The sequence below is a fragment of the Anguilla anguilla genome, chromosome 14 (assembly GCF_013347855.1).
Source record: "Anguilla anguilla isolate fAngAng1 chromosome 14, fAngAng1.pri, whole genome shotgun sequence".
In the NCBI taxonomy this organism is placed as follows: Eukaryota; Metazoa; Chordata; class Actinopteri; order Anguilliformes; family Anguillidae; genus Anguilla; species Anguilla anguilla.
In genome coordinates, this window is record NC_049214.1 from 11,971,927 (window position 1) to 11,995,183 (window position 23,257).

The window sequence follows — 23,257 nt, forward strand, 5'->3', positions numbered from 1 at the left end:
ATGAACGTTTGGTGAAGTAGTAGTTTTTTCAGGAACAGTGCCTTTCTGGTCAGTTGAGGTAGAGTTGGGGTAACGGGGCAATGAGAGCGCTGGGGGGGGGTCAATGCGGGTGCGTGGCTCTGCGTCCATGGTGATGTTTTGGGGGCGTCCCGTGGCGTCCCGCCCCTCTGACGTACCCCGGTGCTCACTCTGTCCCTCTCCTCCGCCTCCCCTTCCTCTAGCCGGGAGATGGACAGCAAGGACACCCTGAGGGGGCTGCAGAAGATGGAGGACCGCCCGGAGGAGCGCATGATCCGGGAGAAGCTCAAGGCCACCTGCATGCCCACCTGGAAGCACGAGTGGCTGGAGAGGCGGAGCAGGAAGGGACCTGTGGTGAGTCTGAGCCAATCACACGCTTCTGTACGTTCTCATCACTGAACAAGCCCAAAATCATTAGTGCCCACTGGCTTAAGGTCCAGATGCCTCTTAAAACTGTTTCCTCTTCCCAAGCTGTCTAATTGCCTGGGAATGTGACTATTGCCGAAGATTTATTCACAGAATGTATTCATTAACCTTTAATGCCTTGTTGAAATGAAATTAATGACGTGGCATGAAGTATGAAAATAGAGATCTGTGAAAGTGTGAACGGTCTACAGTAAACCATTAATTTGATCGTCTGGGATGTGCTTTTATTGTCTCAGAAAGAGAAAACCAGCTAGATCCTGCTGAACTTCAGCTTAATTTCCTACCCCTGCTGGGTTTTTTTTCTGATTTTATCTTTCTTTTAAACTAAAGCCAATTTCTGCAGCACATTAGCCAGACATCTGAGCCTTCATTGGAAAGCACTCAAAACCTGAGAGTGAAGGACTAATTCATGATCACGCAGAGTTTGTGGAAGAGAAGTTGTTTAGAAGTAGTGTAAAGACACAAATCAAGGGACATAGAATTATACCCACATATAATTGGTGTATTAGAGGAAAATTGCTGCTGGTTTTCCTGCCGCTTCCTCTTTACTAAGCTCTGGCTTGGGAGACAAAGGAGAAATGTGATCGTCACATGAGGAGCGATTGGAAGTGGGCGTTGTGTGATCAGAGGCTTCCTGTCTTGAGCCCAGAGGCCTGTGTGCGTTGTGCAAGTTTGCTTTTCCCGCTGTTCCCGTGGTAACACTGACCCCTCCCCCTCAGGTGGTGAAACCCATTCCACTGAGACCGGACGGCAGCGAGGCAGGGCGGCAGGGGGGCGAGGGCGGAGGGGACACGCAGGCGCCCACGTCCCCCCAGTCCCGAGGCCGTCGCAGCCCCTCTCCCGGCCCCACCTCTTCCTCCTCTTCCTCTTCCTCTGGAAAGAACGGCGGGAAGCCTGAGTCTCCCGGTGTGCGCCGGAAGAGAGCGTCCCCGGTCCCAGTGAGTCCTGCTCTCCTCGTCTTACAAGCCTGGGCATCCAACACCAGCACCAAAGAGACACACTCACCTGGTTACACCTACACTAAAGACACACACTCACCTGCTTTACACCTACACTAAAGAGACACACTCACCTGGATACACCTACACTAAAGAGACACACTCACCTGTTACACCTACACTAAAGAGACACACTCACCTGCTTTACACCTACACTAAAGAGACACACTCACCTGGTTACACCTACACTAAAGAGACACACTCACCTGTTACACCTACACTAAAGAGACACACTCACCTGGTTACACCTACACCAAAGAGACACACTCACCTGGTTACACCTACACTAAAGAGACACACTCACCTGGTTACACCTACACTAAAGAGACACACTCACCTGGATACACCTACACTAAAGAGACACACTCACCTGTTACACCTACACTAAAGAGACACACTCACCTGCTTTACACCTACACTAAAGAGACACACTCACCTGGTTACACCTACACTAAAGAGACACACTCACCTGTTACACCTACACTAAAGAGACACACTCACCTGGTTACACCTACACTAAAGAGACACACTCACCTGCTTTACACCTACACTAAAGAGACACACTCACCTGGTTACACCTACACTAAAGAGACACACTCTCCTGGTTACACCTACACTAAAGAGACACACTCACCTGGATACACCTACACTAAAGAGACACACTCACCTGGTTACACCTACACTAAAGAGACACACTCACCTGGTTACACCTACACTAAAGAGACACACTCACCTGGTTACACCTACACTAAAGAGACACACTCACCTGCTTTACACCTACACTAAAGAGACACACTCACCTGGATACACCTACACTAAAGAGACACACTCACCTGGTTACACCTACACTAAAGAGACACACTCACCTGGTTACACCTACACTAAAGAGACACACTCACCTGGTTACACCTACACTAAAGGGGAATTTTTGCTCATTGTACACCAACACTGAAGAAAAATATTTTAACTTCAAACTTACACCAAAACCAAAGTGGCATATTCACCTTCTTTAAACATTCGCTAAAGGGCACGTTCATTTATTTTACACCAGTGCTGAGGGATGTATAATTCATGCGGTCGCTTTAACAGCCAATCTGTCACATCCAGCTGGGAAAAAGGAGGTAATTACATGAGATCACTTGATAAATGGAATATGAACAGCAATGGAAAAACAGCCCAAGAACCCAACTTAGCTAAAATACAATTGCAAAATGCGGTTACACCATTAAAAAAAAAAGTTACGCCATATTTGACTTGTGACTAGCAGCTGGACTGGAACCCTCTGTGATTTTCGTTTCCCCTGACCTCGGCTTGTTTTGTGTAGTTTCAGAGCGGGCGAGTCACCCCCCCTCGACGTGCGCCCTCCCCAGACGGTTTCTCTCCTTACAGTCCCGAGGAGACCAACCGCAGAGTGAATAAGGTCATGAGGGCCCGCCTCTACCTGCTGCAGCAGATTGGGCCCAACTCCTTCCTGATTGGTGGAGACAGCCCCGACAACAAATACAGGGTTTTCATTGGCCCACAGGTAGGAATAGCAGTCGCACGAAGTTGAATAAATCTGTTCCCAAGCGTGTGTTGCCTCATTAAATTCATCTACTGCTGTTTGCTGCTGTTGCCGTGGCCTGGCAGTCATGGCAACCATAGAATAACTGAGTAAAGTTTTCAAGTAGATGCACTTCCCCCAGTGGGCTTCCTGTTTTATGCCACTGTGGCTTGGCTTGCCAGCATCCTGCCAGCTATCATTGACTGGCTAGCTGTCTTACAAAGTAAGATATTTACACATGGCTACTTGGCCGTGTATGTGTACATAAAAAAAAATTTAATTGCAGTAGCTAGCTCTTGGGCATGCTCCATGAATCCCGTGTTTATTTTATTTATAATGGCCACAGTGTTTCTGAAGCCACAAGGCAGTTAAATGTGAGAGGAAATGGACCGGCGTACTTGCAGAAGTGCGGGCATGCGAGCCTCCTCGGTGTCCCGCTGCTTTGGGGAGAAAACCAGACATAAAATTTTAGACGGTCTGCGTTTAAACATTCTTGGGAGAATGGCCACATTTTCTTTCTGATGGCAAATATGTATAAAATTCTAGATGTCTTTACGTGGGCTGGTAAGATTTGCAAGACTGGGCTGGACTTAATACAAAACTTTGCGTTCAAGATACATGTGAAAATGTCTAGATAAATAAAGGTTGGTTGGCCCTCAGGATTGCATCTTTAAACAAGCACTAATTTTTTTTCTTTCTCCCTCCATCTTAACCAGTTGTTTGTGGTTCATATCGTGAAGGTCTGCAGATTTTTCTGATTGTTGAGGCTGATCCCTCCTCGGCCTTGGCTTGCGAGAGGCTTGCCCCGGGCTTGTGTGTAGCTGTAGATCAATCACTGTGGAGCTGTGTGAGCAGGGTGGTGCTGCGTGTCTGTAGAAACGCCTCTGTCCCCCCGCAGACCTGCAGCTGCGGCCGAGGGACCTTCTGCATCCACGTCCTCTTCGTCATGCTCAGGGTCTTCCAACTGGAGCCCTCCGACCCCCTGCTCTGGAGGAAGACCCTCAAGAACTTTGAGGTGATGTTTCCGAACCTTGCAGCTTTACATCCCGCATCCTTGCTTGTGCCAGCGCCAAGTCATGCTGCCCTGTGTCTGTCCCAACGTCCAATCAAAACACGCTTCTATTCATCACAGCACTCTTTTCTAACCACGCCCCTGGTGGCTTCGGTAACAATCTCTCTCCATCTGTCCCAAAAAAATCAAACCCCAGAATAATCATTCAGTCAGACCGGCATAGTCTCTCTCAGCACCCATCAAACTAAAACCCCTCTCTCTCCCATCACCCCGGAGCTCAGTCTGACTGAACCCCACCTCCCAAAGCACAGCGAAGAGAGTGAAACAGCGTTGGTGGCCGTGTGGCCTGATTAATCAGGCCCTTATTTAAGTGTAAGAATGTTTAAAATGGTGGGTGCTGAGGATTTTATGGTGCAATTGCACGTTCTATGGCGCGGTGCTGGTTACTTGTGATTTCAGTGGTTACTTGTGATTTCGGTGGCGGCATCATCAGTCTGAAGGCTAAATTCCGTGTTGCTTGTTGCTGTCCGCTGTGTCGCGTCGCAGGTGGAGAGCTTGTTTCAGAAGTACCACAACCGGCGGAGCTCGAGGATTAAGGCCCCCTCACGCAACACCATTCAGAAGTTTGTCTCCCGCATGTCCAACTCGCACACGTCCTGCACGTCCAGCACCTCCTCGTCGGGCAACGAGAACAGGTACGCCTCCGCTCCAGAGCTGTCCGTGGAGAGCGGAACGCGTTCCGCTTCAGTTATGACATCGCACCGAGAGGTGCTGAGGGCTTGCATTGCGTGTTGCACCTCTGCAAGGGCCAGGAATTACGTTACATTGCACTGATTTAGTAGACGCTCTTATCCAATGAAATGCCTTCTTCAGTGTCCCTGTCTCCCTCTCTCCCTCTCCCTCTGCTTGTGCAGCAGCCTGAAGGATGAGGAGGAGCAGATGTGCCCGATCTGCCTGCTGGACATGCTGGACGAGGAGAGCCTGACCGTGTGTGAGGAGGGCTGCAGGAACAAGCTGCACCACCACTGCATGTCCATCTGTGAGTGCTGCCCACGCCACGTCCCTGCCCCGCCCATCTTGCGTTAAACCCCGCCCACATTTTACACACGCTCCGCCCACAATGTGACCATTCCCATGCCATTCCCACACTTTGCTTTATACCTTATTATAATATTTATATGATCAAATCATCTGCCAGTTTGCAAGAAAAGTGAAAAAATAAACAGCAGCTTCAATTTAGATAATGGAAAAGGTGAAAAAGCACTGCATGAATATTCCTACAGGTAATACTGGCATGCAGCCACCAGGGAGTCAGTAATAACAGCGCTGCTGTTATTGTGTGCAGTGATGTCGCTCACAGTTTGTCACCCCTCATAGCAAATCATTCGGCACAGCGTAAACTGCAAAGTGAAATTAGGTTATAAGGACATGGTACATTAGCATTGTAAATGGACCGCTACTGAGCTCCTGTCAAGGACCTCAGGAAGCAAAGCACAGATGATATTTCTTGCACAGTGGCAGTTTTAAGATATTTTAGAACATACGAAAGTACAATGCCATAAAAGAGAACAAGCCAATCTGCTGGGTTGTCATTTTCCTGCGAGTGAATTTTATGCCGTGAATAGCACCGGTGGCCTCTGTTCAAATGAAAGAGGAACAAAGCTATTTTTGTTTGAACGACTTTCAGTTGAGCAGCTTTCAGTTGCTCTTCACAGCTTGGAGTGGAATTCAGTTTCAGTCGGCGGCAGCGTCCGTTTATCAAATCGCACCATCTCACACTTCAAATTGAGTCGGCTTCCGTTTCACTCACTTTTTAAAAATACCGGTTTCAGTATTTTAGCTATTACACTGCTGAAATGTTGACCCTGTCTTTGTAAAGTGAGAATGTAGCCAAAACTTTACAAGTTCATATCTTGATCTGGCACGTTCTTTGGCAATAAATGAAAAGAATAGAAACCACGGGAGGCTTAAATAGTCATTTAAAGAGGGAATATTTTCTTAGGAGTCCTTCTGGAAGGCTGCTTTGGGCAAGGACGCCTCTGGCGTTAGAGAAGGTTTTCCAGCTGAATAGGTCCCTCCACCCTGTCATCCGATTCGCTTCCGCACTCCAGCGCTGCCGAATGCAGTGGGAAGCTGGGAAGGATTAGCGGTGGAAGGAAATCGTTCGTGTGTAATCCTCGCCCTCTCAAAGCACGGCCTAATTGGAGTGGGAATGTTATTTTGGTCCGCGTCTCCTTTGACAGGCAGTCAGAAAGCGTTGTGCTCTCCCTCAGTCTCCGCTTCTCTGGCGTTTCAGGGGCCGAGGAGTGCAGGAGGAACCAGGAGACCTTAATCTGCCCCCTCTGCAGAGCCAAGTGGAAGTCACATGACTTTTACAGGTAATGACACCGTCTTTGTTCCTCCCGGAAAGGCTCGCGGGCAGCTTCGTGGGCTGCGGCTCGCACGTGTGGACGCTTCCTGGTCCTCAGGAAACAGCTGGGGAAGGCTGAATTAGAGCCCCAGGACTGCTCCAAAAAGCCGTTTATGGCTGATCACACGTACTCCAATTCACATGGATATCGTTTGGATCTAAACTTTAATAGGATTTGTTTTGGAGGGAAAAAGCATGCAACCGTTAGAAGAAGGTCGAGTGGGCGGGACGTGGGGTGGGTTGCGCCACTCAGGGCGGTTCTTGTTCAGTTAGCGACCCCTGTCCAGGTCAGTATGAGCCAGCCCAACCCGCAGTGTGAGCTGGAGAGTGCCGCGGTCATCAGGCCTGAGTCATACCTCTTCCTGTGAGCTCCTGCCTACTGCGCAAAGCAGACCACATTAATTACACCCACCCTCCCCTGGGTCAAACACACACGCCAGTAAAACTAGCACCTGCTGGCCATGTTACTACTGTCCCATAGTGCATCAGCTGGCCATGTTAATGCTGCCCCACAATGTACCTGCAGGCCATGTTACTGCTGTCCCATAGTGCATCAGCAGACCATGTTAATGCTGCCCCACAATGTACCTGCAGGCCATGTTACTGCTGTCCCATAGTGCATCAGCAGACCATGTTAATGCTGCCCCACAATGTACCTGCAGGCCATGTTACTGCTGTCCCATAATGCATCAGCAGTCCATGTTACTGCTGTCCCATAATGCATCAGCAGTCCATGTTACTGCTGTCCCATAGTGCATCAGCAGGCCATGTTACTGCTGCCCCACAATGTACCTGCAGGCCATGTTACTGCTGTCCCATAATGCATCAGCAGTCCATGTTACTGCTGTCCCATAGTGCATCAGCAGGCCATGTTAATGCTGCCCCACAATGTACCTGCAGGCCATGTTACTGCTGTCCCATAATGCATCAGCAGGCCATGTTACTGCTGTCCCATAGTGCATCAGCAGGCCATGTTAATGCTGCCCCACAATGTACCTGCAGGCCATGTTACTGCTGTCCCATAGTGCATCAGCAGACCATGTTGCTGCTGTCCCATAATGCATCAGCAGACCATGTTACTGGTATCCCATAATGCATCAGCAGGCCATGTTAATGCTGCCCCACAGTGTACCTGCAGGCCATGTTACTGCTGTCCCATAATGCATCTGTAGACCATGTTACTGCTGTCCCATAATGCAATAGCAGGCCATGTTATTGCTGCCCCACAATGTACCTGCAGGCCATGTTACTGCTGTCCCATAATGCATCTGCAGACCATGTTACTGCTGTCCCACAATGTACCTGCGGGCCATACGGTGGGATATCTGTCCCCTATCATGAGTTGAGACATTTGCTGTATCTCCTCCCCGCGGTTAGCTGAGCCAGACAGCCGGGCACCAGCGCCTGTTTTGCGTTCATGCTTTGTGCTGAGGTGTGACAGCAGGTAATCTGCCTTTTGTTGCTGTTTTTTCTCTCCGATGAGGCTCCTTCTGCTCCCTCAAGCTCTCATCACCACGTCCGCTATTTCATCTTTGGTTTCCCTGAGTATTCTAATCTGTGCAATTATTCAGCTTGATAAATTGTCCCTGGAAGTTGTCTTTGCTTTCTGAATCACACGGCGAGCTTTAACGTGTAGTTCATCGAAAGCATGACCTAATGTATGGGCACAGTAATCTGCAGGATCACATCATTCCTGTTAGAAGGGTTTCTTACTCCTGGGGTTATTCGAGCTACCAGATGATATTTATCTACAGTTTCTCGATTGGTTTTGTTTTTGAATAACTTTGCCAACCTTTAACATGTGGAAAATAAGATCTTAGAGTCACTGTATTAATGCACTCTTAAAACTTGAACTCGGTGAAATGGTTGTGCATTTAGGTAGTCCCTTGTATGTGTGTTAGAGTGTGTGGTGGTGCTGCTGTGTAGGTAACTGTGTGATTGTGTTTGTGTGTGTGGTGGTGGTGCTGCTCTGTAGGTAACTGTGTGATTGTGTTTGTGTGTGTGGTGGTGCTGCTCTGTAGGTAACTGTGTGATTGTGTGTGTTTGTGTGGTGGTGGTGCTGCTCTGTAGGTAACTGTGTGATTGTGTGTGACAGTGTGTGTGGTGGTGCTGCTCTGTAGGTAACTGTGTGATTGTGTGTGTTTGTGTGGTGGTGGTGCTGCTCTGTAGGTAACTGTGTGATTGTGTGTGACAGTGTGTGTGGTGGTGCTGCTCTGTAGGTAACTGTGTGATTGTGTGTGACAGTGTGTGTGGTGGTGCTGCTGTGTAGGTAACTGTGTGATTATGTGTGAGTGTGTGGTGGTGCTGCTCTGTAGGTAACTCTGTGATTATGTGGGATAGTGCGGTGGTGCTGCTCTGTAGGTAACTCTGTGATTATGTGTGATTGTGTGGGCAGCCATGATCCAGCCGCCCCGTCGGACGGTGCAGGCGCTCGCTCCCAGAATCAGGCATCATCTCACAGTGAGGGACAGAGGCAGGGCCAGGAGGGCGACTTCACGCTCCCTCACTACGGCGTCCAGCAGATCCCTCAGACATACAAAGAGCTGGCAGAGCCCTGGATCAAGGTGAGACTCCCCTCCTGTATCTGCCACACACCTGCGTGTGTGTGTGTGTATGTTTGTGTGTAAGCCAGTGGTCCCTGGAGATCTTGCATGCTGTAGATTTCACTCCAGCCCTAACAAAGCACACCTCGTTCAACAGCTAGAGACCTCATTAAGCTGCTGATTAGTAGAGTCAGGTGTGCCAAACTAAGGCTGAAATGAGAACCTACAGGACGGTAGATCCCCAGTAACAGGGTTGGGAACCACTGGTGTATGCTGTATTATTAAAAGCTCTGCTCTCATGTGTTTGGCTGTGTGCGAGTGCATTAATAACTGTCTCCTTGTGTGTCTGTGTACGTATGTCTGTGTACGTGTGTGTATGTATGTGTGTGTATATATATATATATGTGTATGTGTGTGTGCGTGTATGTATATATATGTGTGTGTGTGTGTGTGTGCATGTATATATATATGTGTGTGTGTGTGTGTGTGTGTGCATGTATGTATATATATGTGTGTGTGTGTGTGTGTGTGTGTGCATGTGGATATATATGCATGCGTGTGTGTGTGTGTGTGTGTGTGTGTGTGTGTGTGTGCGCGTGTGTGTGCGTATATATGTGTATGTGTGTGTGTGTGTGTGTGCGTGTGTGTGCGTATGTGTGTGTATATATGTGTATGTGTGTGTGTGTGTGTGTGTGTGCATGTATATATATATATGTGTGTGTGTGTGTGTGTGTGTGTATATATGTGTATGTGTGTGTGTGTGTGTGCGCGTATGTGTGTGTATATATGTGTATGTGTGTGTGTATGTATGTGTGTGTGTGTGTGTGTGTGTATATATGTGTATGTGTGTGTGTGTGTGTGTGTGTGTGTGTGTGTGTGTGTGTGTGTGTGTGTGTGTGTGTGTGTGTGTGTATATATGTGTATGTGTGTGTGTGTGTGTGCGTGTGTGTGTGTATATATGTGTATGTGTGTATGTGTGTGTGTGTGTGTGCGCGCAGGTCTTTGGGCTGGAGCTGGTGGGCTGCCTGTTCTCCAGGAACTGGAACATCCGGGAGATGGCCCTGCGCCGGCTGTCACACGACGTCAGCGGCGCGCTGCTGCTGGCCAATGGGGAGCGGTCCTGCCTGGGGGCGGGGCTGGGAGCCGCGGCGGGCCGGGAGGCGTCCGGGGACGTGGTGGTGGAGTCCTGCTGCAGCGTCCTCTCCATGGTCTGCGCAGACCCCGTCTACAAAGTCTACGTGGCCGCGCTGGTGAGCCCTCTCCTGGCATGTGTCCCATCAGCAGCTTTCCAGCAATCAAAACAATGCCCCGCAAGCGCCCTATTTACACTCGAACACGGGCTTATTTTTAGTCCTGTGCAACGCCACGTCCCTTCCTTCCTGCGCGTCTGTTTTTTCATTACTTGTGCTGCTTTTTTGCATTTACTGTATGAACATTTAAGAAATGCGGTAGCTTTTATTTGCTGTTTTTTTTTTTTACAAAGAAATATGTTGTCGCTCATTGTTGTCCTCGCAATTAACTTGAGATTGTGTGTTCCTTTTTCAGTAACGGCTCAGATTTTCTGGTTGCTTGAATACAAACTCATAACCTCAAGTTTATTGCTGGGACGACTGCGACGTGCAGGTTCGGTATCTGGGTTTGAGCGTTTATTGGGCAGCACAGGAAGTTTACTCTGATCACACAGCCCACGATAGTGCGGAGGAGGTGCGTGGCTGCGCGCGGGAGTCGGCGCCGGAGGCCTTGGCCTTGACTGGCCGCGATACGGCACGCCCACGCCCCGCCCTCCCAGCCGCGCCGCGCTCGTTAGCGGGGGGCTGCGGCGCGCTGGCAGATCTGTGCTCAAGTTGAGCTCAGCGGCGGCTTCCTGTCCGAGTCTGCTTCAAAGTCCGCTCCTCCCAGGGACTGCTGTGATCTTCAGGCAAACTTCAAATTTTAAATCCCCCCCCCCTCTGATGTATTTATTCTTTTTTAATTGAACAAAGGGACTTGATGGGTTTTAAATTTGGGTTTCAGAGAGTGACCCCCCCCCCCCCACACCGCCCGCCCCCCGCCCCCCGGCGCCTTGCTCCAGCGAGCAGCGTTTACGAAAACAAGAAAGTTCTGTCCTCGCGGGGTTTTCCGGAATATTTAGTGCAGGCAGGGTTCACTGCGGCTGCACTGCTCCACAAAGACAAAAGGGAGGGTCGGCTGAGGGGGGGTGGGGGGGGCTCGCTTTGGACTAAAAATACCGTGGGCATCCACGCTGGAGGGAGGGGCCCTGAGCGCTCTCCATTATGGCTCTGAGGAGCTCCTCTGTCTGCAGGCTGCGGGGAACACAATGACACGCATGCAGCCATTTAGGCTACAGATACCGTCCCTCTGCCACATCTGTGACTGCTGCATGAGACAAACAGCACTGCGAGTTAATCATTCACGCGTCTGATAGCGTCATTCGGGCATTGACAGTGCATTTCTCCCATGTGGCACGTCTCACGTCTCTTGGGGTGGCCTGACGTGGTGTAGCTGCCATCATAGACAGGACCTCTGGGTGGAACTCTCTGGAACCTGGCAGGTAGACCCGGGGTGCGGGTGAGAGGCGGGGTGTAAAGAGACGGGCCACAGCCGGGTTCGGGCGCCAGGTCGGCTGCCCCTGCCACCGCTCCTCCCTCCCCGTCTGGACTTCGGCTCGGGGTCGGAGTGCGCCTGGCGTGCAGCAGCACTGCCACAGCGGCTGTCAGGGCGAATCGGCATCCTGTGGCGGAGTTAGCGGCGTAGGGGCTTCCATTGGCTGGCGGGCGGTTGCTATCGCGCGCAGGACCAGGGCGGTCGGTCGGTCGGTCAGTTGGTCGGTTGGTCGGTTGGTCTAGTGACAGTCACAGCACTGCGTTGCGCGTGGATGCGTGGAAGTCCTGTGGTGAGCTCGTGAGGAAGACGCTCGTGATTAGCCGTAGCTTCCCCCTCTGAACTGGGGCCCTTGCACCCTTTCACAGAAAACGCTGCGCGCCATGCTGGTCTACACGCCCTGCCACTCCGCGGCCGAGAGGACGCGACTGCAGCAGCTGCTCCGGCCCGTGGTGGAGACCATACTGGTCAAGTGTGCGGACGCCAACAGGTAAACACCACCGGCTTTAGCTTAGCTTTAGCTTAGCCGCGGCGTCGCGTCCTTAAGTGTGCTTCCCCAGAGTGGAGCCTGTGAGTTCTTACTCTGACCGTTTGTATGCAGTGCCATCTAGTGGCGAGGTGTGTTCACATGATGCGACGTGTATTCATCAGACACGACACGACTGCGCTGTAATTTGTATGTGCCCTGTTAAGATATTTTTACTTTGACTGACCTAATTAATTTCTGATTATTTAATTATACATTTTTATTACAGTTTTTACAGTGTAAAAAAAGAGAAAATAATTTTCATTTACACATTGGGGATGAGGTGCATACTGTGTAGAGTTTTGTGGACAATTTTCAATGCTGGGGACAATTTTTAAAGCAAAAATGTAATTATAAACTGTAAAAACAGTGCTATAACTATAAGTGTCGTGCTGTGTTCATTCTGTAGCGTATCTGAGTGTTTCGGACAGTCAGAGAGGGCTCAGACATGGCACATGCAGTAACTCTCTGGCGCCCCCCTGTGTGTGTTCACAGCCGCACCAGCCAGCTGTCCGTGTCCACTCTGCTGGAGCTGTGTAAGGGCCAGGTGGGAGAGCTGGCCGTGGGCCGGGAGATCCTCAAAGCAGGTAGGCCTCTCCCCTGAGCCCCGCCCCCCCCCCCCCGTTCCGCACGCGGCTCCCCTCCGCAGCCCCTTCCCGCCGCGCGTGTTGTGATGCTGCAGTCAGGCTCCCTCTGGTGCGCGCGCCATTTGGATCGCGGCCCAGTCGGGCCCTGTCACGCCGCGTCCTGTGGTGTGAAATCAGACCGACAGGGAGCTGACCTTCTTCCCCCCCCCCCCCCCCCCCCCCCACCCACTCCTGCTTTCACTCCTTCCCATTCTTCCTCTGTCCCTGTTGGGTGCTTACTCCCCTTCCTTCCCTCTTCTTCTCTCCCTCTCTACCCCCTTTCTTTTCATCTTTGTATCTGTCCTTTTCCTTCTTTCTCTTTCTGTCCATCTCCCCCCTTTTTCCTCCGTTCCTCTCTCCCCCCTTTTTCCTCCGTGCCTCTCTCCCCTCCCCCCAGGGTCCATTGGTATCGGTGGAGTCGACTATGTGCTGAACTGCATTCTGGGATCTCAGACGGAAGCCAATAACTGGCAGGCCCTGCTGGGACGCCTGTGCCTCATCGACCGCCTCCTGCTGGAGTTCCCAGCTGAGTTTTACCCCCACATCGTCTCCAGCGGGGACATGCACCAATCACAGACTCTGGTCGAGAGGTAGGCGGGGTTTAACTTCCACGTCTGTTTGTTGTTTTATCATTCTATTCATTTTTTTTTGGTCGTGATTTTACCCCAGTGAGATTTAGCCCATTATAGTAAAAATGTTTATTAGTGCTGCACTGTACTGTATTGTGTTGTGTTGTGCTGTATTGTGCTGTACTGTGCTGTATTGTGCTGTACTGTGCTGTACTGTGCTGTATTGTGCTGTACTGTGCTGTGCTGGGTCATGTCCACGCTGAAGCCTGTTTGCTGTGTGCAGGTATCAGAAGCTGCTGCCGCTGCTGAGCTTCGCGCTGCAGTCCATCGATAACTCGCACTCCATGGTGGGGAAGCTGTCGCGCCGCGTCTTCCTGAGCGCGGCCCGCATGGTGGCCCGCGTGCCGCACGTCTTCGTCAAGCTGCTGGACATGCTGAGCGGCACCAGCTCCACGCACTACGCCCGCATGCGGCGCCGCCTGCTGGCCATCGCCGAGGAGATGGACATCCTGGAGGACGTGCAGGCGGGGGAGGGGCCGCAGCCCGACTTCCCGGAGCCGGCGGCCCCGCACAACTCGCCCGACGTCACCGAGAACAACACGCCCACGCCCACCGTGCAGCTGGCGGCCCGGACTCCCCGCTGCGCCGCCGCCGCCGCCGCCGCCGCGGGCCCCCCTGCCCCGGGGCCGCCGGCCGAGCCCCCGAAACCCCCCGCGCAGCCCCGCGGCAGGCCCCCGAGCCAGGGCCTGAACTCCCCCTCCTCCGGCCACGCCCCCGCCCTGCCCTCCCCCTCCGCCTCGCACCCGCCCCCCTTCCCGGGGCCCGACAGCCCCAAGGCCCGCCCTCAGGGCTTCGGCCCCGGCAAGCTGGCGGTGTCCTCGCCCGGGGCCCAGCGCAGGCCCCCCCCGCCGAAGCTCTCCGGCCCCCCCGCCGCCGGCAGAGACGCGGAGAAGCTGTCCCCCGCCTTCACCCAGGCCCGCCCCCTCCCCTCCAGCCAGATCCACAGACCAAAAGCCTCCCGCCCCCCCGGCGCCGAGGGCCAGGGGAGGGGGCCGGGCCCGGCGGGCAAGGGGGGCATGAAGCTGGAGCTGCAGGACGGCGCCTGCGGCGGGAGGCCCAGCGGCGGGGCCCTCATCCCCAGCGAGGACACGGTCTTCACCCCCGTGGAGGACAAGTTCCGCAGCCTGGACGCCTCGGCCGAGCTCAACTCCAGCATGGAGGACCTGCTGGAGGGGGCGGAGCCCGCCGCCGACAGCACCGTCACCTTCAAGTCGGAGGTGGCGGTGCTCTCCCCCGAGCGGGTGGGCGCCGAGGACGCTTCCTACACCGACGACGTCACCCACAACCAGAAGTGCAAGGAGAAGATGGAGGCGGAGGAGGAGGAGGCGCTGGCCACCGTCATGGCCATGTCCGAGTCCCAGGACGCCCTGCCCGCCATCCCCCAGCTGCAGGTGGACAAGGGGGAGGACGTCATCATCATCCAGGTGGACGTAAGTGCCCCCTCCCGTCCTGTAGGCGGCGCCAGCAAAATCAGAGGAGACCGTGACTCCAAGCAGCAGTAGTACTGTGTGTGCTGGTTGTTGTGGTAGTGAAGGAACGCTTACAGGTTGGTTGGCTCTGGATGATTTCCTGTTTTTCTCCAGACCCCAGAGACGCTTCCTGGCCATACCAAAGCAAAGCAGCCTTACCGAGAGGGGGCGGAGTGGCTGAAGGGCCAGCAGATTGGGCTGGGGGCCTTCTCTTCCTGCTACCAGGCCCAGGACGTGGGCACCGGCACCCTGATGGCCGTGAAGCAGGTGAGGAAGCGCTGGCAGCTCCAGCCCGGTCACGCCCGCGGACCGAGCTTGGCCAGCTGAGGTTTACACATTCAGTTTCACAGTAACTCACGCTCACATGATCGTGATGATCAGGTTAATAACCAGGAGCTGCTGGTGAATTTTGCAGAATGTTCTGATATTCCAGGCCCCTACCCCTCCCCTAAACGCCGGTGTTATGATGCGTTTGGCCTTCGCTACACGGTTTATGGTCCAGTCTGCAGTGCACAGTCGTTTTGATTATCAGCTTTTTTCTGAGCACTGAAGTCGTTTTTGTGGTGTGTCAGATTTGTCAGTATCCACGGCTAACTTCAGTAAGCCTCGTTCAGTTAAAGCACGGGCCGCAGAGAGAAGAAACAGAGTGACCTTTCCTCGTCCCTGTCTCCCCCTCTCCTTCCTGCAGGTGACCTACGTGAGGAACACCTCCTCGGAGCAGGAGGAGGTGGTGGAGGCGCTGCGGGAGGAGATCCGCATGATGGGCCACCTCAACCACCCCAACATCATCCGCATGCTGGGGGCCACCTGCGAGAAGAACAACTACAACCTGTTTGTGGAGTGGATGGCAGGTGGGTGTGTCCATGTGGAGTCCACACTTAAATGACAGACTTCATTTTTTTCTAGTTTTCCGTGTATTTTGTACACAGTGTTTGGCCCAGGTTTAATGAGGTACAGTTATAGTAAAGTTGAATATGTGTGTTTATTATTCTGTAACTATGATTTTTGAATACGTCCTGAGTTCTCATAAACAATAGCGTGTGCTAATGACGTAACTATGGTAATAGCCATTTGTAATTTTGTAGCGCCGTTGGTCAAAGAGGGCCGTGATAAACGAAACCCTGTAAAATGTCCCCTGCTGACCTCAGGTGGCTCGGTGTCCCATCTGCTGAACAAGTACGGGGCCTTCAAGGAGGCCGTGATCATCAACTACACCGAGCAGCTGCTGCGAGGCCTGGCCTACCTGCACGAGAACCAGATCATCCACAGAGACATCAAGGGTAAGGAACCAGCCAACGGCACGCCGGCAGCACTCTGAAAGACTGCCCCCCCCCTCCGAGGTGTCCCCAGAGCAGCTTGTGTCCAGCCGCTTGTGTGGCAACTTTCCGGGGAGGGGAGGGGAGGGGAGGGGAGGGGGGGGTCTAAGTGGGACAGCATTCTTGTTCCCCGGCTGTGGCCTGCGCTAACCCCCAGCCCCTCTTTGTTTTTCTCTTTCTTGTGCCCCGCCTCCTCCTCCTCCTCTCTGCATAGGTGCCAACCTTCTGATTGACAGCACGGGGCAGAGGCTGAGGATCGCAGACTTCGGAGCGGCTGCCAGGCTGGCCTCTAAGGGCACGGGGGCGGGAGAGTTCCAGGGCCAGCTGCTGGGCACCATCGCCTTCATGGCCCCCGAGGTAAAGATTCAAAAACTGCTAAATAACATACAAAAATACAAGCATGCAAAACACGCTCTTCAGTTCAACTTTCCATACAGCAATACAGAAGATTTCTTGTGATTGTGTAAGTGGTCCACTGTGTAGATGCTTGCCGTATTATAGAACTTGCTGTCTGCTAAATTTGACCAAGGATGGTGTTCTGAGAAATCAGGGTTTCTTCATTTTTATTGCTCTAAATTTGTACGGCTGTGAAGTCCTGTTGGGCATTAACCTTTATAAACCCGTGCAAAAACACAAATATGTAGTTAGAATGTGTTTCACTGAACATTCTAATGCTGATGCAACAATCACGTCTGGTAACTGAAAGCAGTAGAGTTTTAAAACACTGACTTTCAATTTTGAAAAAAACATTCCAAAAAACCTACTCTTCAAAGGGTTAATACCTGAAATGCACCGTAAAGGAGCACGTGTGTGTGCTTAGATTCTGCTGCAAAGGTGCTGTCACTCGAGCACTCAAGGCTCCCCCCCCTTCCCAGCTGTCCAGCCAGTACCCCTCATGCACTGCTGTCTGTTGGATGGGCTCAGAGGCTAAACTGTGGATCTGCGGTCATTTAAATGTCAATGGCCCCTGGACAAAGCTGGGGGGGGGGATCTGGGGACCCTCGTACGCGGCGGTCAGCGCCACGGGCCTCTTGGAGGAGTGGGCAAAGTGGATTTGGGTTTCTCAGTAACCCCCCAAATGAAAGAAAGTCGTAATCCTTTTCAGGCCCGGACAATGGCGGGTCTCTTAATGCCTTGTTGTCTTTGTGGTCGGGACCATGTTTAATTAGGAGGGACTTGAGCAGGACCGCGCTGTCCCGCGGTTTAGTATGGCGGGGGCTCACCTCGGGGGGGGTGGGGTGGGGGGCGGGGGTAAGCACAGCCAGATTCTGTGTCCTGACCCCCCAGAGTTGGAACTCAGCTCCCGGCTTTGGGCCTTTGGTTTCCATCATTTACTGAAGTGGTCGGGTTTAAACCTGGCAGCCAGCTGATGCTTTAAATACACTATCAGCGCTTGTGTGCTCAGTATGTACCAAAGCCGAGTGTGCGGGCGTGTTCAGGTGCCCTTACCCTGGTCTGTGACCGACCGGGCTGTTTGTTGTTGTGTGCTCAGTATGTACCAAAGCCGGGTGTGTGATTGCGTTCAGGTGTCTGTACCCTCCTCCCTGACCGGGCTGTTTGTCCCAGGTGTTGAGGGGGCAGCAGTACGGGCGCAGCTGTGACGTGTGGAGCGTGGGCTGTGCCATCATCGAGATGTCCTGCGCCAAGCCGCCCTGGAACGCAGAGAAGCACTCCAACCACCTGGCGCTCATTTTCAAGGTGAGCCTTGCACAACACAGACCACTGTGGACACCACTAGTTTGGACATTAACTGCAATTAGCCTAAAGCTGCTGTACCTGGCTGCTCTTTCCTTTGTGTTACAGCAGTATCTAATTAGGCCTATTTTGGACTGCATTTGGCTCATAATTTCTTTTTAAGAAGAGGTCAGTTGTCAGATGTTCTTTTTAATGTCACACAACCAGTGGCTGTGCTACAATAAAAAGAATCTTAACGGATTGGTTGGTTTCATTTTTTCTGTTAGTCTTAGCAAAATGTTTCTTACTGATGTTAAATATGGAGCTTTGTGGTGGAACCCTGTAGAACCCTGTAGTGTTTATGATGTTACATATGGAGCTTTGTGGAACCCTGTAGTGTTTATGATGTTAAATATGGAGCTTTGTAGAACCCTGTAGTGTTTATGATGTTAAATATGGAGCTTTGTAGAACCCTGTAGTGTTTATGATGTTAAATATGGAGCTTTGTGGAACCCTGTAGAACCCTGTAGTGTTTATGATGTTAAATATGGAGCTTTGTGGAACCCTGTAGAACCCTGTAGTGTTTATGATGTTAAATATGGAGCTTTGTGGAAGCCTGTAGAACCCTGTAGTGTTTATGATGTTAAATATGGAGCTTTGTGGAACCCTGTAGAACCCTGTAGTGTTTATGATGTTAAATATGGAGCTTTGTGGAACCCTGTAGAACCCTGTAGTGTTTATGATGTTAAATATGGAGCTTTGTGGAACCCTGTAGAACCCTGTAGTGTTTATGATGTTAAATATGGAGCTTTGTGGAACCCTGTAGAACCCTGTAGTGTTTATGATGTTAAATATGGAGCTTTGTAGAACCCTGTAGAACCCTGTAGTGTTTATGATGTTAAATATGGAGCTTTGTGGAACCATGTAGTGTTTATGATGTTAAATATGGAGCTTTGTAGAACCCTGTAGTGTTTATGGTGTTAAATATGGAGCTTTGTGGAACCCTGTAGAACCCTGTAGTGTTTATGATGTTAAATATGGAGCTTTGTGGAAGCCTGTAGAACCCTGCAGTGTTTATGGTGCGCAGGTTTTGATGCGCTGAACCGGTCTCTCACGCCGCTGTCTCCTCAGATCGCGAGTGCCACGACGGCGCCGGCGATCCCGCCGCACGTGTCCCCAGGCCTGCGGGACGTCACCCTGCGCTGCCTGGAGCTGCAGCCCGCCGAGCGGCCGCCATCCCGCGAGCTCCTCAAGCACCCCGTCTTCCGCCTCAACTGGTAGACCTCACCCCGCGCCTCTGCCGCATCGGAGAGTACTACTGAGGGCCCCGCCCGAACGCCTGCTCCCCTCTCCGCTCCTACGCCCCCCGCCCCCTTCCCCAGCCCCTCAAGCTGCTGTGCCACCCCTCAGCACCAGGCTAGACGAGTAACAGCCGCTACCCTGTGCCGGGGTCACTGTAAGGCACGCGTCCCCATGCGGCCGCCCCAAACTGCTGTACCGTAGCACATAATGCAACAAGAGTCGCAAGATTTGCTTCTAAATGGTGCCTTTTTAGAAGTGCGATGTTGGTCTTCAGTTGACCAGCTTTAATTACAGTCCCGTGTCTTTTTTGTATTTTTTATTTTATTTTTTAATCGACTACGATGTTATGCTCTGTAAAAGGCAGTCCTGTGGTAAACCGGTTTTTTCTCTGCACTTTTGTAGCCATTTTCATTGTGGCGAGGTTAGAGTAGGGTCTCTCTTTCTGAACCTCGCAAGTCATTAAAAAAAAAAAAAAGAAACTTACAAAAAATTTGACAGTGGAGTAAGATGCTTATATTACGGCTTCAGTTATAAAGTCTTGTTGTATGTTTTTTAAATTTTCCGAATCAATCATTGTATTTTTAAAAAAGAGAAAAATCTTGTCTAGAAGAAAGGAAATGGCTGTATTTTTTTAATCGGTTGGATTTTTGCATATACTACATTTGTTAATGTAAGTATATGACGATGCCTCTGATCTGTGCATTTTACTGTTGGGCCATTGAACTTGGCTGAGCAATCAGAAAGATGGTTTAAGTGTTTCAGGGAAAGATGAAATCTAAACAAAATTTTTGCTTGTAGACACAATGCTGAATGTGAACATTTATGATACCGGTATTTCAAAGATTTGTCTTCACATTTTTTTATGATAGAGAAGTCCCATTTAGGTGTGCATATTTTACACATACACACACACACACACACACACACACACACACACGCACACACATTGTCTTTCAGACCTTTGAATTTGAGATCTTTATAGTGTCCTAATGAAAGGTTTCTGGGACAGGTTTTGCATTTGGGTCACAGTAAACATCCTACTGGTTTTTCACTGTTATGTTAGATGAATCTGATGAAAATGTTTTATTTGGATGTTGTCATTTCATAATTTCTCATGAAGCTGTGTCCAGTTTCATTTGAAACAAACATTTCTACCGCTGTTGGTTATAATCAAGCTTTCTTTTTCTTCTGGTGCTGTTCCTTTGTACATTGTGATACTAAATTGTTAATTCCTTTCGATTTGGGAATTATTTCAATTATATATTTTTTCAAAAAGTGAATAAATGTACTGAGGTTTTCTAAATCTTTTCCACCAGGGAATTTCCATAGTAAAATTACAATGCTGTAAACATTTTTCTCTCTCCTTTTTCTGCTTGGTGGGGCTATGCATTGCAATCTTCAAACTTCTCATAACCTTTTTATATCAGCTCATCTCTTTGTTTTAGGGTCTTAGAGCATGTTCTGAAATCATTGTAATTTTATGATCTGTAACTCTTCAAGTGTTGTTATTCTGGTTGTAGTCAGTCAAGAAAGTAAAACTGAAAAGAGCTGAGTGGTTACACTCTGTTAAATGTGAAGAATTATGAACAAAAATATATTTTTAAAGGAAATAAGCAAGCTTTGTGCTATATTTTCCATTTGAAATCCCAAGATGATTTGACATGGGATATCAATGTTGACTTTGTGACAATTTCAAAAAGAACATTTTTAAACTAAATTGATACTGTATTTAATGCAAAGTTATATTTCTTTATGTGGAGTACAAGCTTGACAAAGCTTGAAGAGTTAAAATGTAAATAAATGTGAAGTTTGGTAGCTAAATTTAATGTACTTGACCTGTATTTTTATACCACACCTTTTCCATAAATACAGAAATTATTTTTTGTTCCTGCTTTGGGTAATTTTTCTTATCCTACTTTCAATGTCTTTTTTAAAAGCTTTAAATTTATGCACTCTTGTCTTTTTATATACTGGAAATATCCTGTTTCTGTCAGATTCATAAAAGCTAATCAGTATTACTTCAACATGTTATGCCTATAATTCTTACCAATTTCTCCATGCTTTTTGAATTCTCTTCTTATCTGCCTGTATCTCCACCAGCTTGCTGGTCTGATTTTATGTATTTTATTTTTCTTATTTTAAATAAGATGTGATGTAATCTTATTTCCTTTTTTGGATCGGAGCTGGACTGAAATTGTCAATTGTTTTGTGCCGTTTCCTGTGTCACTTGGTGGTACTTTGTTTTTTTTGTTTTTTTGTAAAGAACGTCTATTGCTGTTTTATTCCAGTCTCTACTACCTCAGGTGTCCTATAGAGTTTTCTTCTACCAAAGTTCACTTTCTCAATATATATTCTATTTGACTGTAATTTGTTTTTGATTTTTTTTTCTTCTTCAAAGATTTCCAGGGCTTAAGGGCTAACTTCTTTTAGCACCTTTATTGTGCAAATAAACTCATGAAATCTCTGGGTTAAGAAAAATAAGACTGGCTTAAGCTGTATCCTTTGTAATTTTAAATATATCAAGATATTTTAATTATTAAAAGTTTTTACCCCATTTGAAGCATTTTATAGCATAATTTGGACTTATTTTGGTGTTTGTCTTTCTAGTAAATAAAAGAAATTGGGAAAAATGTATTGTCTTTTTTTTAAAAGTTAATCCTGAGCCTTTTGTTACAATACTTTAAATTCACTTGGCCAACCATGGGTGTATGGGTAGCAGTCATACCACCATAATATTCTGCTGTCTGATGATAGAAGTTACGCTGGTGAGCTTTGGATACAACAAGATTGACAAGATCGCCTGCATCTATTCAGGAAAAAATAAACAAAACCATGTAGTGGCATGCCAATGGCGTGTGTGTGTATACACATTTATGTACACATACAATGTATACGTTTATAAATTTAATATGTGTATATTTGTATACACGTATCCACATAAAAGCATGTTTTTATGCTAATAAACACCACCCCCTCCCATTTGGAATGCCCAATAATGCTCCCACTTCGATGAGAATCACAATTTTAGGTATTGGGTATTGGAAGCATGTCTTGTCAGCTGCTGCTTTGTATGACCCTACTTCCCAAAGTCGGATGGGCACAGACAACAGTCAAGAGGAGATGTGCTGCTTATCAAGCTGACTTGCTGGACGACCGATCAACCAGCAGGAGTCGCTGGTGTGACATTAGACGCTGTCATTTTTGTCAAAAGAAACCCTCCCCACAGTCTTGACAGAATGAGCTAGCCAGTAGCCCAACATAGCCTATGAATATTTGCAGGTTTGGCGATTGCTTTTTTAAAAAGCCGTCAAACTGGCAACTTGTCTACCCTTCTGTCCTGCCCTGTTTTCTCTTTTCTCTTCTGAGATCCACTTTTTGTGTTTATAAGGGATTTTGATATGTTTAATTGTTGCTAAAACTCCTCTTTGCTCTCCTCCTCAGCTATCTAACCTTACAATTTGACTGCCAAAACCAGCCAATAGCTGTGACAAATAGACACTTGACATTGGAGAATAGCATACACAGACATATTCCCCAGCAATCTTTACATATGTTTTTCTTGGCTTATATAGGTTAATGTCCAATGGGGAGACGTATTGTTTGTGGGCCTGGAGCATTTGTGATGATGTAATCGGCTGGGTCTTGTCTATATTGCAAAATCTTGATGCTTCTATTTGTATCATTTAAATGAACTGGAATATACTGCATAACCAGTCAAGCTTTTGCAGTTACAATATGCTAAATCCATAAGTTGTTCTGCTGAATATTGTAATTATATTTTTTACACACTGGATGCCCCTATATATTGCCTCGAGATAATTAATTTATGGTTGGTGCAGCAAAGACTACCCCATTACCTCAATAATAATAATAATAATAATGACGAACCGCATATAATGCTTACAATTTAGTATTAGGCCCAATCGTTACATTTTACACACTTTTATATTAAGAACGATGCTCCCTTACATAACGGAAAGTCTATTCAGCACCAGATTTCGGTTCTAATCGCTCATATTCGCACCAGCACAGCCCACTACAATGGATCTACAATACAAATTGAAGTATTTAAAAGTTCGCCCATCACATCTTGTGCTATGTTCCATGCTGTTGCGTTAGGCTACAAGTGTACTTTACCTGATTTAACCCTTTGAAGAGTAGGTT

At 49.2% G+C, this 23,257-nt stretch overlaps 1 protein-coding gene across 3 annotated transcripts in view; it reads left to right on the top strand.

Annotated features, from left to right (window-relative positions):
* The window catches only part of map3k1 (mitogen-activated protein kinase kinase kinase 1, E3 ubiquitin protein ligase), a 47,467-nt gene extending 25,742 nt beyond the window's left edge, over positions 1-21,725 (top strand). For 2 of the 3 annotated variants that reach the window (XM_035391116.1, XM_035391118.1), the window contains exons 2-20: positions 222-372; positions 1,164-1,382; positions 2,767-2,967; positions 3,884-4,000; positions 4,544-4,692; positions 4,912-5,036; positions 6,294-6,375; positions 8,803-8,971; positions 9,949-10,200; positions 11,920-12,041; positions 12,573-12,664; positions 13,101-13,293; positions 13,556-14,762; positions 14,916-15,068; positions 15,490-15,652; positions 15,950-16,081; positions 16,332-16,474; positions 17,684-17,815; positions 18,923-21,725. In XM_035391116.1, coding sequence (XP_035247007.1) covers positions 222-372; positions 1,164-1,382; positions 2,767-2,967; positions 3,884-4,000; positions 4,544-4,692; positions 4,912-5,036; positions 6,294-6,375; positions 8,803-8,971; positions 9,949-10,200; positions 11,920-12,041; positions 12,573-12,664; positions 13,101-13,293; positions 13,556-14,762; positions 14,916-15,068; positions 15,490-15,652; positions 15,950-16,081; positions 16,332-16,474; positions 17,684-17,815; positions 18,923-19,072 — 3,952 coding nt within the window. In that variant the 3' untranslated portion in view covers positions 19,073-21,725. The remainder of the gene's footprint in view (positions 1-221; positions 373-1,163; positions 1,383-2,766; positions 2,968-3,883; positions 4,001-4,543; positions 4,693-4,911; positions 5,037-6,293; positions 6,376-8,802; positions 8,972-9,948; positions 10,201-11,919; positions 12,042-12,572; positions 12,665-13,100; positions 13,294-13,555; positions 14,763-14,915; positions 15,069-15,489; positions 15,653-15,949; positions 16,082-16,331; positions 16,475-17,683; positions 17,816-18,922) is intronic. The other variant, XM_035391117.1, reaches the window with a different exon arrangement.
* The last annotated feature ends 1,532 nt before the right edge of the window (positions 21,726-23,257 follow it).